The sequence below is a fragment of the Herpailurus yagouaroundi genome, unplaced genomic scaffold (assembly GCF_014898765.1).
Source record: "Herpailurus yagouaroundi ecotype Mexico unplaced genomic scaffold, PumYag 139, whole genome shotgun sequence".
Classification (NCBI taxonomy): domain Eukaryota; kingdom Metazoa; phylum Chordata; class Mammalia; order Carnivora; family Felidae; genus Herpailurus; species Herpailurus yagouaroundi.
In genome coordinates, this window is record NW_024412394.1 from 80156463 (window position 1) to 80174863 (window position 18401).

The 18401-nt window shown below is 33.0% G+C and overlaps 1 protein-coding gene across 2 annotated transcripts in view; it reads right to left on the reverse strand.

The window, feature by feature from the left end:
* The window catches only part of TRDN (triadin), a 403209-nt gene that overhangs the window by 311199 nt on the left and 73609 nt on the right, over positions 1 to 18401 (reverse strand). For both annotated transcript variants that reach the window (XM_040474537.1, XM_040474536.1), the window contains exons 3-4: positions 17091 to 17255; positions 15996 to 16028 (exon numbers count right to left, since the gene is read on the reverse strand). In XM_040474537.1, coding sequence (XP_040330471.1) covers positions 15996 to 16028; positions 17091 to 17255 — 198 coding nt within the window. The remainder of the gene's footprint in view (positions 1 to 15995; positions 16029 to 17090; positions 17256 to 18401) is intronic.

Sequence of the window (18401 nt, forward strand, 5' to 3'; positions counted from 1 at the left end):
GAGAAGACAAATCTCAACAAGGTTGGGATCAAGAGCACCATTCATGAAAAGGCAGGGGGAAATCTGATTTCCAAATACACGGAGAGAGTTAACTCCAAGAAGGAAGGTAAATCCTGGCATGTTGGATATATTTCACTACACATTTTCCTTAAGCAAAAATATAAATAAAATGAAACTAAAAGAGAATTAGACTGAAAAAATGGCAATATATTTCTGAGTATTTGTTTTTTACTCAACAGTAAATGGAGCAGACACAACCCAGTCCTATAACTCAGACCAATCTCAAGGATAAAGCCCTATTTTTTTTTTTTTTTCCTGACTCCATCCTTCAGTCTTTTATGAGGACAGTCTCATGGCTCTGGACAGATCTACTTAGATTTCTCATAAGTGGAGGCAGGGATCATGGATTAAAATACACACACATACACAATAAGATCTTTATAGGTCACAATGAAATATGATGACTTACACAGGCATTTTCTTGTGTGCAGGACTGTCATCAACTAAATTTTTAACTCACTCGAAGACCCTTAGTATTTCTGTAGAGGCAAATGAAGACTCACACAGCTAACCTTATAAAGGCATACATAGGCCTACATTTCTCTGCTTATAGAAGACAAAAGAAACTTATTTCTTATGGTTGAGACTTAAGGATAAATTACATCTCTCTCTGCATGTTTTACTGCAACACTGAATTTTCTTTGGTGACTGCATTCTATGGCAAGTGTCAATGCCTGTGACTATCAGATGCCTGGAGAAACCAATGAAGCCTCTGCACATGTGCCAGTTCTATCTCCTTACACTTGAGCCAGGAAATGATAACCATCCAGGCTCTTGTCCAATTGAGTAACAATGTCCTTCCAATTTAGACTTCAGAAGGATCTTTTTCTCACAAGCAAATGATGTTTGATTTGTTACTCTCAACTGCTCTTTCCAGCTAAGAACCATTTATATAAGAATGTAAAATTAAATTTTAAAGATTCAAGTCACTAAAGGTAGAACTTTATCACCCTATGGTTTTCAACAAACTTCCAAGAAAAATAAAATTCCCTGTATTATATTACAACTGGCTTCCAGTTATTTGCTAATTTCCATAGACTGGTGAATAACTCCATTTTGTGTAATATGACAATAATGTATAATCGCATAAAATTGCATTTAACATCATGACACTGTTTAGAAACAGTTCACTTAGACCTGCACAAATCCTGGGTATGAGGGACAAAGAAGAAGATCAAAGCAGTTGTTATTTACCTCCAAATATATGTGTTTTCCAATTAGATTAATGCCCAGTGTCTATTAAGACATTATAATAAGTCACAGCACCAGATGCCAGTTGGAATCATAAGACATTCTGGTAACCAGTAAACCTTAAAGATTGTTTTGTGGCTGAGAAGGCACAGAAGTCAAAGTATCTCAATCCAGGTGTGAGACTGCCCACAGGCCCTTAAGGATACAAATCTATATTTGAAATTTGAGAATTGGAGAAGGGAAAAATAATATGGAAGAAGAGCAATAATTATCTCAATGTGTCAGGAGGGAAAAAGGAGTCATCAGTAACCGTACCTTAGAAGAGTGGAGCAGTACTCCACTGATGTTTACAGTGTTGGTAATGGTACAATTGTACTAAAAGATTTATGAAAAGGGCAAGTTATCACCACAGAATGTGGGAAGCATAGTCCAACTTTTTTCCCTACTCCTGATTTTCCTCTGTAGTTTTCCTCCACATCTACAAGGAAGTATGAATAAATATAAGACATGGAGAAAAATTATAAGGTCTCCCTTTAAATCCTTATTTTTATTCATCTCCCACTCTAAAACTAAAAACATTTGAAGTCATTGGAAAACTATATCAAGCTAGGCTCTAAATGCATTTACAAATTTCCTTCATTTAAGGAACTCAGGAAATTTAAACCTTGGCTTTCATGCTTTATAATTCAATGAAGATAATAAGGAAATATACCCTCCTCAGTCAGGCTGTTTCTCTAAAGTTCAAAGCCAAACAACCAATTAGGTCAGAGTCCAACGTCTCTGAGGAGGTGTTAGTCTCAGCACCAGACTCGTGAAGTGTTGGGAAAGTAAAAATTAGTAATATTGAGATTTTTCATTATTTCTGGGTTGCAATGATCATTAAATGATTATTTTAATAATTGTCATATGAAAGCTGGTATAAATCTATGGTATTCTAATGTAATTAAAATATGCATTTTTTAGAAAAAGTAGACACAGGTAAGTTATTAACAGATCTATACAAAAATATATCTGACATGTATTAAAATACAGCTTAGTGGTTAAGATAATCGACGCTAGAGTCAATCTGCCCAGTTGGAATCTGATTCCTTTTCTTACCAGCTGTGCAAACCTTATTTCTTCATCTGTAAAATGAGGTTATTAATAGTACCTTCCACATAGATTTACAGAAGAATTAAAATAAGTTAAAATGTGGGGCACCTGGGTGGATCACTTGGTTAAGCATCTGACTTAAGCTCAGGGCATGATCTCAAGCTTCGTGGGTTCAATCCCCATGGTGGGTTCTTGCACTATGCTAACAGTGAGGAGCCTGCCTCAGATTCTCTGGCTCCCTCTCTCCCTGCTCCTCCCCCACTCACATTGTTTTTCTCAAAACTAAATTAATAAACATTAAAAAATAATCTAAAATATAAAGAATTTACAACAACATCTGGTTATCAAGTAAGCATACTGTAAATATTGGCTATTTTTATCATAATTACTTGTTTCTCTCATTAAATTCTAAATTGATGAGGGCAAGAATTATATTTATATTATTCCACGTTAAATTTTCAATGTGTAACAATAGTGGCTGTCACATACCAACGACTTGATAAATATATAATAGGGGAGCCTGGGTGGCTCAGTCAGTTGAGCGTCTGATTTCGGTTCAGGTCGTGATCTCACGGTTCATGAGTTCAAGCCCCACGTCAGGCTCTGTGCTGACAACTCAGAGCCTGGAGTCTGCTTTGGATTCTATGTCTCCCTGTCTCTCTTCCTCTTCCCTGCTTATGTATGTCCTCTCACACTCAAAAATAAATAAATGCACATTTTTTTAAAAAGTCGAAGTAAGGATATTGAGTATTTAAAAATTTTTTAAATACTAGTAATAATTAGTACTAGTAGTAATACTAGTTTTTAATACTAAAATAGTTTTTTCGTGCTTTGCTTTATTTCAAAACTTATTCACAGATATTTATATAAAAAGTAAGTCAACTATGAATTGAATATATTATACCTGTAATAAAATGTTGACAAATATCATGTCTCTTTCATTTGAAATAATTGGGGACAGGATTTAAAAATAGGACATGCAATTCAACATAACTTAAAGGAAGGGTCCATAATTTCTATCCCTTTTGTTCTACATGTTACATGTTATTGCAGTTCTCCAGCATTCCCTATTGACACTTATGGTATTTCAATGCTAATCTGCATTCTCTTTTATTTGATGGCACTTGTTATATACGTAGATTTTATACACAGAAATAATGAAATTTTGACACTTGTTACACATATTTATGCTGGACATCTGAGAAGATAAGTATAGATTTCAGTGATCCTTTTGGTAGTCCAAATGGAACTTTTAGGTGTAACAGGGAATTTTCTGGTTCTCACAGTGTGTGCTGCATGGCCCATGGGAACACATAATTATTCAATAGACAAAGTCTTTAAAACTTCTCTAAATTAGAAGTGAAGATTCATTTCATTGGCTTGATTCTCCTTCTTCATCTTTAGACAGTTTAATTACATCAATATGTAATCATCTAACCTCTATGTCTCCCACAGGGCCAGTGGTAATCATAACCAACAGATTTTCCCAAGACTCTGAGCTCATCTCCCAAATATAATTTGGGAGGAGAGGCCATGGTACTTAAAATGGGAGAGTCACTAGCGGTAGCAATCAATGGGACCAAATTAGTGAAAATAGATTGTGTTAAATGAGTCCTAAGGATAACCTTATTTTGTAATGAAGTCTTCCTGAGTTATTTTGTATATTACGTGTATTTTGCTTATGATAGTTTAGTTGTAATTAAAGAGCTTATTTTTGAGTAGTTTATAATTTTGTTTAAGATTCAATGAGTGATATGCATTGAGGAAGGAAGGCACTTGGGATGAGCACTGGGTGTTGTATGCAAGCAATGAATCACGGGATTCTACCCCCAAAACCAAGAGCACCCTTTATACACTGTATGTTAGCCAACTTGACAATAAATTACATTTTAAAAAAAGAGTCACATGGTCAATTTAAAGCATACAATTTATCTCTATTAATATAACACATTGTTAACAAATTAAAAATATTATCAATTCAAGATTTTAAAATGACAGACTCAAGAAGTTAAAAAGATAATCTCTGTCACCAAGGCAACTGTACTGATTCTTTTAGATGGCAATCAAGTTCATTAAATTATTATGAGGCTGGTGGGTTTCAATGAATGCTTTTTATCATTATGTTTTCTCTATATATTTCACAAGCGCTAGACAATATAAAATGTCTTCTTACAATTTGTCTTATTTTAATATTGAAAATTCAAATTATTTATTCATTTAAACATAGAATCTCTTTTGTATGATTTTGCCAATTGTGATTAGGACACAAAAGTTTAATTATGATAAATAACCAAGCAAGACTAGTTATCTATTTAGTGGCTAATTAAGGATTATTAAGGGAAAATATTATATTGAATACTGAGTAATTTAGATAAGCATTCTAAATCATGTGTAGGTATTTATATTTTCTATGATTTTTCTGATAATATTTCTATTGTATTGATAAACAAGTTTGAGGAAATCACACTACTGACCATTAATGAAGAGTATAAAAAGGAATATATTCTTTCCCTCAAAGCTACCTAATATTTATGATTAAGTTGGTATACACTCAGATATAGTGTTAGACAATATTGAGAATAGTTTCCTTCAGGGATGTCGAATCCCATAAACATAAAAATGTTTGGGACCTTAATTTTGTTAGATTTGATTACTTGGTAAAGTTTTGTAAACTAAGCTCAACTTTTTCAAGAAAAATATTAGTCTCAATACTGTGTAATCTTGACCCCTACAAAAAACTTCAAAATAAATATGACAGTATCTGTCCAATCTCATTTTTGCCATTAGCTCAATAATCTTAGGTTAATCCATTTTTCCTCTTTGAATTGTATTTTTCCATCTATAAAATGAGATACTATTTCCCATGTGTTCATAAGCCAGACAGAGGTGTAAATGACTACAAACAATACCTTTTGTAAGATAATTGCTGGTGGACTTTATGGATTTAGATGATGTTTTGACTGTGTGTTTCATATTTGATGATAAACTAGACAAGATCAATGTGGCTGTACACCAGAATCATCTGGAGAGATATTAAAATGTATTCCTGAGCTACAGCCCCAAACTTAATCAATTAGTCTCTCATGGTGAGGAGTCTTTTAGGGATCTCCAATTTAAATAAGCTCTCAGGTGGTTTCAGAAGCACAGCCAGTAGTAGGAATTGTTGTCTAGACCAAAGTTTATCAAATTTTAATGTGCATATGAGTCGCCTGGGGATCTTCTTAAAAATGCAGATTTTGATTCATTTCATTTGGTCTAGATGAAGCCTGGTTCTGCATTTCTAAATCACTCCCAGATGATGCTAATGCCGCTGTCCCATGATCAGACGAAACTCTTGGTGAAACTATTAACATGTGACATCACAATTTAATAATAAAATCATAAAATATTATAGCTAGATAGAATGTAATATCAGTAAAATCCAGCATCTTTGTTTTATAGATGTGAGAGCTGAGAGCCACTGGGATTAAGTGGCTTAACCATAGTAGGTAAACAGCAGAAGGGGAACCAATGCAAATATCTCCTCATCATATTCCTTCAAGTCTATCTCAATCATATTTAAAATGTTGATGTGTTCAGCTGATAAGCATCAATTGTCAATAGTGATTCCAGTAGTCTAGGTTAATGTGACAGTGCTATTAACTTAGTTTGCATTTTATCATTCATGTTGGTATTTTTAATGGAAATTTATATAGAAGAACAGTCACTATGTATAAACAAAACATGTTATTATCCACTTATCTTCAACTCTCTCCCTTCCTGGTGTCAAAATGCATAAAATCACTCATTTTTAGAATTAATCATTTGGGTTGCAATTATTCTCACCCATGTTGTGAGTTAGAAACACATTTTGGGGGGGGCGGGGTTGAAAATACAGCTGCTTAAGGCTTGACCCCTGGAGATTCTGGCTGGGTAAATCTGAAGTGGGAAGAGATCTGGGATTCCAAATTAAAAAGACATCTGTGGCTTTCCTGCTAGAATTCATTATTGTTAACAGCATCCCTCCTCTAGTTTCAGGAACCAATCCTTTTTTAATCTCAGTATAAATAGTCCGGTTGATGCTAACCCCACTCTTTACTCCCAATGGTGAGTCTATTCTATAGGTCTTGACAAAGTGCAGGTCCCTGGCAAACTGATTGATTCTAAGAAAGGCATGTTACTCAATAGAGATCAATGAGAGTCAACTACATTGTTTTTGCTGAAATACTTGGGGAAAAGCATAGGCTCCTTTCCTGAGTTGCTAAAGTAAGATACTTTTGGCCTCATGCTTCTGCTCATTGTAATTGCCACTAAGGAGAGGAAAGCCTGTCTGAGAATTAAGCAAATGAAGGAAAGCAGGGTCAGGAGCAAAGAGAGAGGATTTACTAATCACATTATTAAAAAACCTATATCTAACCATCCCTAAAGCCAGTTTTGCTCTTGTATCTTTCAGTCACTCAAACCATTAAAGTATTCTTTCCATTAAGTCAGTTTGAAATGAATTTTAGTCTCTTGTCATTTGAATCTGATATACAGAGTTGAGAACCACTGGGATGTTTTCTGTTTTGCTTTATTCTGAATTCATTTTATTTTTCAATAAACCATTCTAAAAACACATAATCTGGAATATGTAGCACTTTAAGCCATCTGTATTCAACCAACACCTCATTTCTTATGGTTTTAAGACAGGAAACCTACATATCTGGAGAGAATAGAGTCTGGAATAAATGAATGACACCTACCAGCTTCCCATTCATACACTTCTTCAATACTTATCCAATCTGATTTATAGGTAAGATCAAAGCAACACTGAGATCAGATTTTGGTGTCAGCATCGTGGGAAAGAAGGGTTTCTGAGACAACTCAACTCAACCCAACCATTTTAGTATTTCTTGTTGGAGCAGGAATAATCTCAGTGCTTTCTTTGGCATGTCCCTACAGGCTCTGGTTCCACATACTATTATTTGTGGTAGTATCTCCCTACTGTTATTTACTTACTAATCATCCTGGTTCTAGTTTGCTTGCCTCAATGGAAATAAGCTCTTTCTAGTAGCACAAGATACAAAAGTTGACTGACCCGTTAGATCCAGAGTTCACTATAGCTGCAACCCCATTGAGAAGTGAATCTCTGGATCACTCACCAGATCTTCCTTTACCTCAACCTTCTCAGACTTTTTTAGTCAGAGTCTGAGTCCACCTCCAAGTCTGCTGTCTGTTCTCTCTGTGCTTTGTCACCCTGTCATTGTAGGTCTGATCAATAATAAGAAAAACAGGCAGAAGATAAAGCAGTGAGTTCCTTGTGTAGCCCCAGGGTAATATGCAGCTCTGCAGTTATGGAAGTGAGTTTTGATCCAGACTTACTGTGTGAAGAGGTCCAAAGATAAATGTATCTATTTAACAAGGTTACTAGGGCCTACCTAGTAACCAATATTCTGAGCCTATGAATTTTAACAAGTTTAGTCGCCTTTCCATTTCCTCTCCTTTTTTCACTCACCATATTTTTCAGACACTTAATGTTCAGCCTGGTGTAAGCCACTGAAGCTGCCAGCAAAGATGGATGCAATGAAATCTTTGGCACAGAAACTTGTCCATCTATCTTACTCCCGATGACGTGATACAACCTTCTCAATGGCCTAATCCTAAAGTCTTGAATATTTATGATGCACACATTTCCTGGTTCTTCCTCATTCACCCTGACTGCAAAGAGCTATTGTGGGTTTCAATCAAGTGAGAAAAATACACAATAAGAGAACTGAGTTTAAATTTACTGGGTTCTTTTCAACCCAAGGAGTTTTAGGGAAATTTAAAAACATGACTATAAGGAGGATGTAATTTGTTGTGCTCTAAGTAGAGAAGAGCCTCTGCCTCCGCTGTTGACATGCATCGGGTACAATCTTACAGAATAAGCTTTCATATTTGAGTCCAGTTCAAATTTAAGGACAGGTCCTTATTTCAAAGAGCAAATAATTAGGCAACAAGGAAATTCAATGTAATGTAGTGGGGTCTCTAGTTCCGTCCTCTAAGGCAAACAATGATTTAACACGTAAGGCCACCAATGCCCCTAATTTTGAAAAACAGTTCTTCCTTCCCAAAAAACTGAATGTGCATAGATCCAAATGACTAAAACTATTTTTTCTTAACTTTAAATGTAGACATGGAAATGACATTATAAAATGTGATTTCTTGTTAGGAGACTATTGTTGTCTTCTAAAATTACATATTCCAAAGGACATACTGTTATAATGATTATTCTTATGTACAGAGTTACTACAGACTGAGGTTTAACTAAGAAAAAACTGTAAAATGGAGATAAGTATATTCATTATGTTGCACTGAGAAATGTGAGTACAAAAAATTAAAAAGCTATATATCCCTTAAAGAATTATACTCTCTGTCGATGTTTACCCAATCTGAAAAGTCAGCTTCACATAAAGACCAATACAGAAGTGTGAGAGAAAAATCATGCTAGGTTTCTGATAAACTGGTAATTTATTTTTGAAAAAGAAACAGAAAAATACCTACACCTATGATGAATGGATATATCTTCTTAACTTTCCTTTAAGAATACTAGATTTTCACTCTCTCTCTCACTTTCTTCCTCTATCTCTTAAGCTCTCCCTCTCTATCTGTTTGTGTTAGTAAGCCTGCTATGCTATTAACTTTGGCTTGGAGAACTTATGAATAATTAAGAGAATTAAAACTATTTATGTATTTTTATTATATTTCTATTTTTGCCCAAAACAGTTTATCCATTTGCTGTATAATTAGTTATTCATATTTTCATCCACTTTAAGTTCAGTTTGCATATGATCACATCATCATTATCAAATATGCAATGCCCCAATTATTTGATCTCATTTACTATCTCAATTGATCATCTATTCATTAAATTTTTCAGTAAGGTCTTTTCAGTACATTATACTAAGTAAGGTGATCTTTTTACTCATATGCAATTACTTGGCTGTAGAATACAATGTTACATTGATCCTGATTTTGGTAGGGAATAATTAACTTTATTAGCCATATCATATAAAAGCTCCATTACAGTCATTTATTTATTATCTTATTTCACAAATTTTCATCATCAACATTTGGGAATGTTGTACCCAAAGACTTATATATTCTCCTCCACCTAGAATATTGCTTGAATCATAAAAAACACTTGAAAAAGATTTACTGAAAAATAAATTTACTGAGGGGATAAAACATGTCAGTGTCCTGAACTAGTGATTACCTCTACATGAGTCAACATTGTAGATTATGGTGGAAATGAGCCCTCATGCTCTGAATATTCTCACTGAGAATCCTCAGGTTATCCAGAAAAGAAAATGTTCATTTTCATTACAGTGACATTAATTTTTTTCCCTTTGACATTACCTTGGCAAACCTTGGAAAACCGCATCTCCTTCCATATTTTGAAGATAACTTCTAAACTTTTTATCATAGTTAAAAAGTTGCAAATAATTTACAGGTTATTATGAATTTTGACTTTTGAAAATAAAATTTCTTCATGTCTCTAAAAAAATCAGGTGAATGGACTCTAAATACTACAATATTGTGAGACTCTTCATTATGGATTTAAAATATCACAACAAGCTCTTTTTTAACATTTGGAAATTGTATATCTTTATTCTTTTTAAATTCATATTTTCACTCCATTTCTTTCACAAAATTTCATTAAAGAACAATATATTTTTATCACTGGGAATTTTTTTCTTGATTAAACTATGATATAGCGTAATTTATATACTTTTTTCTCTAGAAAAAAGTTTATAAATTGAAATCTTGAATTTATTTCATATCCTATGGTTATAAGAATCTAAAGGTTACGATCTTAAGAATTTTTATAAAATATAATTAAACCTGAAAAGCAAAATTATATTAGAAGACATCTATCTCTTTATGAGATGCATAAAACTTCAATAAGTTTATGGGTTTGTGGATATGATATACAGATGGGATTAGATAAGATTCAACAACAAATCTAACCTTCTTGTTTACTTTTAACGATACAAATGTTGAGAAGCCTTATGAAAATGTATGCATACATGCATACATATGCCTTATGCATGAACGTGTATATAAGAACATGTGTGCTACACATACATGCACACACACATACACAGAGATGACAATTTTATTACAGTAATGTTTACTTTTTTAAGTGTTCTTCCAAGTAATGTTAAAATGACATAGGGAATTAATAAATTTATTTTCAATGATCTCTCAGCTGAGTAATTGATTAATGCTTTCTTCAGTTATATTGGAAACAAAGGTCTGAAAAAAACATGATTTGCAAAAGATTTACTACTCTATTCTGAAAGTCATTTACTTTCTGAATTCCCTGGAAGTAAAATGATTTTATTAGGCTCTCCAAATGACTGCTAGATATTTCTACTATTCTCAAATAGGAGTACTTGTGCAACCAACCAATTTTCCAGAAAGGATAAAAAAAACCAAAATATTGTAAATTGTAACGATTTTGGATAAAATTATGTCTTGCTTTAGTATATTCATCTAAACCCTGGGTACTGCTCACTTTATTTATGTTTGCCATTGTTATTTATAATGTTTTCCATATTAGCTAATAGACAAACCAGCTTTTATTTTCAAACCTCTTACTCAAATCAAATTTACCTATCTCAAAAAATATAATTTTGTTTTGCAGTTCAAGAATAATTTTAGTTTGGGGGCGCCTGGGTGGCTCAGTCGGTTAAGCGGCCGACTTCGGCTCAGGTCATGATCTCACGGTCCGTGAGTTCGAGCCCCACGTCAGGCTCTGTGCTGACAGCTCAGAGCCTGGAGCCTGTTTCAGATTCTGTGTCTCCCTCTCTCTGACCTTCTCCCATTCATGCTCTGTCTCTCTCTGTCTCAAAAATAAATAAACGTTAAAAAAAATTAAACAAAAAAGAATAATTTTAGTTTGCATCTTGAGGAAATTATTAAGAAAGAATAAATTTTGCAACACAACTGGAAGATATGTCATTAAAAGTAGATGAAAAGGCTAAAATGAGGTGGAGTTAACATAATAAATTTATTTTATTTAAACTTTTTAAAAATTTTTATTTATTTATTTTTAGAGAGAGAGAGCACATGTACACAAGTGGGGAGAGGAACAGAGGAAAGAGAGAGAGAAAGAGAGAGAGGGAGAGAACCTTAAGCAGGCTCCATGCTCAGCATGAAGCCCAACAGGGGGCTTGATCCCATGACCCAGGAATCATGAACTGAGCTGAAATCAAGTCAGACTCTCAACAGACTGAGCCACCCCTAATAAATTTATATTACTAATAAGTTATAAAAATCAGACAAACCAATATTCTATTTTACCTTATTTTATTTGGACTAATGTCATGTAGTGTATACAAAAAATTTCAATTGCTTATGAAGCTAAGAGCATGATAAAGAGTTTGAAATTTCAGCAATATATATGTGAAGGGATATCAAATTCTAAGGTTTTACTTTTGGGACTTAATAAATATGTTTCAAATATAAAAGAAATGACTCATAATTTTGTTAACTACCATAAAGTTGTATAATGTATTAAGCATTACATATATTTAAATATGTATATTTAAAACCAGTAGCTAGCATATAGTTTTATACTTTTTATTAATAGGAGGTAGAAAATACATGTAATATAAATAGCATATAATGAATAAATGTTGCATAATGTATTATACATATATACACACATGTTCATATATGTGTATATACATAGAGTAAATTGTTTCCTCAACTAGTATATGACTTAAGTTTTTGTCAGTAGGAGATATAAAATACTAAGCATTTTACATTAGATGAAATAATATGAGATTTGGCTATAATTAGACTAGATATTTTATAATATAATTACATAAAATGTTGTTAATTCAGTGCATCTTAAAAGTTTGGTTGTCTCAGAAACTATCCCAGCTATATTTAAAAGAATCAATGTCACTAAACTACACTGCTTTGGTTGTTTCAAAGTGCTCTTTCAAGCCAATGACAGGTCGCAAGATCATATACTGAGAATAACTGAAAAGGATTATTTATTTTTAAATTTTTAAAAGCCCTTGATAGCTTTTAGTATTTCCTACCTATACTCTTTTTGCTTTGCTCTTGAACCTCCCTCAAGAGCAATCCAATCTTTTACATTATTCAGCTAAATAAAAGGTAAAGTCATTAAGTGAAACTTATCGTTGCTCTAATCTCCAATCTCCTCCACACCATCATATCTCTGGTGTCAGAACATCCCGTCATGAAAAAGAGCACTTGTGTATCAACATCATGCTTCTCCTTTAGCAAACGTATGAGGATAGACCAGAAAGACCAAGAGGTCAAGACCTTTCCTCTCGGTCTTTCTGGTCAGCATTCTAGCAATTTTAGGATGGGCGAAGTCTATTTCTTTATGCTGTAAAGTAGAATACTATTATGAACTTAGGTGTGTTTTCAGGCAAATTACTTTTAAGAAAGCATACAGATGTAATTTCATTCCTTTATAGCTATCTGCACTTGTGTACCCTGGAAAAGTAAGGAGTCAACATCCATAACGTATACTGTACTGGGAAGAAGTTACATAACAGGAGATCCAGATAAACAAAGCACACCTACCATACACAGCCAAAAAGTGTTTCAGAAATTATGATTTACAACGGTATTTGTTTCTCATAGTTATAAATTTCAAATAATTATATAATAAAATATAAAATTTTATAATGATTCAGTACCTTGGACTCATCATATAGTGTTTGGTAATAGAATTTACTATTTTAAAATTTTGACAAGCTGAAAAGTAAATATGCATAAAGAATATAAAGACACTAGGTACTACATCTAATGCCCTGAAGCTATATTTATTTATAACAACATAAGCCACAGAATTGCAGATTCAAAAATGTCATCCATATTAATAATTTATTTAATAATCAACCCTCAACTCTGAGATTGTTTGACTCAACCATTATGCTACATCAAATTCGACCTGTGAACTCCACCCATAAATAACAGGATGGCTGAGTTTTTAGTTTGATGAAAATAGCAACTGGACAAATGAAACTAACATTTTAAGTGCATTTAAATAAAATGCTTCATACAGACACAGGACGGTTAAATAAACAATCCCACGGCCTGATAACTTAGGTAATATAAAATGGCTAAATAGTATTGAATATATCTGAATGGGAAAGAGCATTCATGAGGAGACCAACAATCATTTACTTATGGATGAAAATCAAATGTTTTAAGAGACTGTCATTCTAGATTACCAAAAACATACTTCTTAAACCACAATTTTTAAATATGCAAATGTATAAAATAATCCATCATAAAATAGAGGTAAGTTCATAGCATCTCTTTTCTAATAATAATATTTGAAATTTGCTTTTAAAAACAGAATACATAAAAAGTAAATAAATAAAAATAAAAACAGAATATGTATTTGAAATGTTTTGTTTTTAGAAATGTTTGTAAAATATTATATATATTGCCTTAAAACTCTTATCGACTCTATGACTCTACAAAGGAAATACTATAAATAAAAAAATAGTAATTGTAATGAAATATATTTCCTTCAGTCTACTTTAACTAATGTTCATTGTTACATAGCTTTTATACCCAAGGTAGGGTATCTGTTTCCTCAAATGTCCATTCATGCAACCCTCTGAATTATATTATTAAGAAAATATATTCAAGGGCGCCTGGGTGGCTTAGTTGGTTAAGTGTCTGACTTTGGCTCAGGTCATGATCTCATGGTTTGTGAGTTCCAGCCTTGCATCAGGCTCTGTGCTGACTGCTTGAAGCCTGGAGCCTGCTTTGGATTCTGTGTCTCCCTCTCTCTCTGCCCCTCCCTTGCTTGTGCTCTGTCTCTCTCTGTCTCTCAAAAATAAATAAATGTTAAAAATTAAATATATATATATATATCTATTTAATATATATACATTCAGATGATTTTAAGTCTACTCTTCTTTGTAATCTTTCAAGACATTAGTGTACATGGTTTTAAACACATATATCACTTAGACTGTTTTAACTAATGAGCATTGTTGACATGTTTTTTTAAAAAAAAGTATCCTTAACAGCTATTTAATAGTCTTTCTGTTGATTTTATAAAACACGGCAATAATTTAAAGAATAATAGTTAAACAGCTTTATGTAGATTTGCAATTTATGCTAATCATTACACGAAACAATTTAAAAATAATCCCATAGGGAAATTCAAATCAAAAGGAAAGAACAGATTATTAAATTCTAGATATTGATTTATGAAGAATTTGATCTTATGATTTTCTTGTAGAATTCAATTTATAAGTAAGAAAATATTTGTTTTTCTCCCTTCCTTTTCTGATTGGAATACACAATATACATAACCTTTTGTTTCCAGACAATGGCTAGTAACTCATTAGCTTAAACTTTTACTGTGTTCTAGGAACTATCCATTGGAGATCAGCTATTAAAAAAAAAAAAAAAAAAAGCTGTTTCTAACCTCAGGAAGTTTAAAACTAATCTAGAATCTCTAAACCTGGATTTGATGGTTGAACTATGGCTTGAGTTCTTACATTCTCATCCTGGATTTGTGATCATGAAACCTTTCTCCTCTTGATAACTTCACAAACACTTTCATTTCTGGATTTCTCACATTTTAGTATCACTAGCTCAGCTCTCTTTTGTTGGATAAGTTACAAATTCAAATTTTCCAAATTAACATAAACTAAATGGATTTTACCCCAGAGAGTGAGATAATCATCATCTCCTCAGACAAGGCTAAAGCTCTAAATTTGTATCCCACTGTTTGTATCTATAGGAGGTCTAGGCAGATAGCAACAGAAGCCAGCAAGTTCTCCCCCCAAAGCCTCTGCTGAATATGTGCAGCAATGACTAAAACATCACAATTGTATCAAGTCTGGCTATGTGTTGGCTGTTTCTCATTCCAAATATACCTCAGGAAGGTATCCTTTCTCCTTTTGTCCCTTCTAGAAATAATTCTCCCTTCTTTCTGTAAAAATACTTGCCCCTCTGAGGTTTTTGCCCCATAGCCATACCTCTTTGTCCTAGCCATATTGCTTCCATCTCTTGGATTCATGACAATCATGGGCAGTTATTGAAAAGCCTGGCAAAATCTATTTCTGCAAAGAATCCCTCCATACCAAATCCAAGTACACCCAGGTGACTCTATTCCTTTGGGATGATGCATGGCACATACTGACTGGTATGTCTTTGCCTCCAAGATTATTATTTTGCACACTATCTCATATAACCTGTCCCCTACTTATCACCTAAAAATGAAGAATATTAATAGTGACAGTAAAATAAGAAGAAAATGAATAAAAATTTAAAATCTGGCCACAGTGAGAATAAAGAAAATGGGCATCATCATTTTCTGGGCCATTTCTGTGTCTACTGAATTCACTCCTCATTCCTGTAATTCCAACTCACACAGATCTATGTGTAGATGAATTCACACATATCCTGAAGAAGGCACCAAGTAATCAACTGAAAAATAATAGGGTCAACTTTATTGGAGAGAATGGAGTATTTCTCTACCTACCTATAAAATTTGATCTAATCACCAAACAAAAACTGTACATTGAAAGTAAATTAAGGTTCCAAATCATGTAAAATATATTTTGAGTCATGCTGAAAAATGAGCATTACCATAAAAAGGGGAAAATGCATTATTAAAGGTAAAAACAACCAACCTTTTTGTTTCAAGGGAGGCTCCTCTATTTCTCCTAGACCAAGACAAAAACAGTGAATTAGAAAAACCTTTAGCTTAGCATAATACTGTTTCTCCATTTTCCCATTTTCTTTTGTTCATTAAAAAAGCCATCCATTAGTTTTGACATTAGTAGTCTTTATATTACTTTGCTTCCCAAATTCCAGTTTTTAAGTATAAACTTTGTTTATGTACATTTATGTGAGATAGTTTCACTTTTATGAGTTCAATAAAAGTGTGGCAGCAATCCAAATTATACATTATAGTTCATATATCATGTTCATTTCTATTCTCTATTGTTCATCTCAACCTCTCACTGGGGCCAAACAAATACAAATTCAGACAAAGTCATAGAGAGGTCTAAAATAATAAGAGCTTTCCTGGTAGTCAAGGTAGTCTGATGACTGAGGCTAACCCTAAAAAATGTCATGTAGAAGACAAGATCATTATGCTTTGTTCTTTTCACATCCATTCAATAGCAGTTTATGTATGGTTGGAGTTTATTTTCTTTTGTTTATTAATATATATGAGAAAGTACATAGGTTAGCTGCATAATTGTGACATTTAGAACATTTCCCTCCATTACACCTCCATTTGGTTCAATCAATTTACTTTTTATTATGATTTTAGGAGAATTGCTTTCTGCTATTTGACTATGAATATGACTTACATGTATAAAACATATGTCTATCAAGTTTTACTGTTGTTATTTCAATCTTCCTAAGGATAAACTTGAGAAATAGCTACAATTTTTTTCCCAAGGAAGCATATAAATGTGAGTTCCTATTGTGAGTTTGTAGTATTGCATAATAAGACCCTCTCTACTATAATGCTACCCTCATGGTAGCATTTAATGTTGACATCTTTGTCATAAAAGCAGATAAGCTGTAAGATGAAAGCCAAATAGAGACCAATTTACTGAGTTTGGCAGCCTGTTGATAAGCTATTAGAACTCAGAAGTGTATTCATTTTGGGTTAGCCTGACCCAAGTGCTCATTTGTGTTTAAACTTAAGAAAACCACTGTAATACATAACTAAAATTGGTCCAAGAAGTTAGATGTGTCTCTATGCTTTGTACCTTTATCAGTGTCCTCATCCCCATCATCATCATCTTCTTCATCACCCTCAGACGAGATGATGTCAGACAACAAAGAAAAGAAGCCATAGACCCAGTCGGTGGTTTCTTCCACAGCATCATGTACAAGTTTTAGAGGATCTGAGCCAATCTTGGAAATAGAGCTTGCTAAAAGTAATTAAAAATAAGAGAAAAATTTTACAATCATCCCCAAAGAAGCTAAGGAAAGCTGTTTTTACTGATTTGTGCTTTTGACACAAAATATGTCAATTTTATAAATGTAAATATCTCTTAGCTACAACTTTTTGGGGGGCTCAGAAATAGAAAGTACATTTTGTCATAGTATGCATAGGTATTCAGTTAAAAAAAAGTTTTTGAATATCTATGGTACCAAACACTATTTAGTTACCAAGAAAGAAATTGTCCTTGAAAAGCTTATAATCTAAATAGGAGTTTAACACAGGGCAAAATTAGAAATGGATTGAAATAATGTGTATCTATGTTATTCAAATTGGTATATCCACTGTAAGTTATGGATGTTCAGGCACAGAAGAAATCACTGTTAGCCCATATTATACTGGAAAGCATCATGGAAAAGATGGCTCTGTAAATTTTCAGCAAACAATAAGTTCCAAGTTGACTTAAGTAGCTGTGACTAAAGTAAGAGTGATAGGTCCATTTATTATAATTTGTGATATATCAGAAAAAGTCTGGAATTGTCAAGGTAGTATTTATATCAGGTTCCAGCTAGATCCAATTTGTTTATCCTTATTAGGCATCCTGGTACCTAAAAATAAAGAACATTTAAATTTCTAGTAATTTTAGTAGAGTTAGGAAAACCTGAAGTCTATAAATCTTCCATTTTTTATATCCTAGGAGATATAAACTATTTGTGAAATGGGAGATTAAAGACTAAAAATGCAAGCAAATAGACATAATAAATATTTCTAGAATGTTGTTCTTCTCATTTTAATTTTATGAAAACTACTCTGAGGTGGTAAGAGTAACCTCTATTATCCGACTGAAGAGGAGATCTATCTAGAAATATGATATAAGTTGCAACTGACTTTCCGTCAACCTATAATTAAATTTTAGATTTGTTTTCCTTAATTTTATTTATTTTTGTTTATTTTTAATTTTTTTAATTTAAATTTTATTTAGCCAACATACAGTGCAATATTGGCTTCAGGAGTAGAATTCAGTGATTCATCACTTACATACAACACCTAGCATTCATCACAAGTGATGATTTTTAATACCTATCACCCATCTAGCCCATCTCCCACCCATCTCCCTCTGTTTTCCTTGATTTTA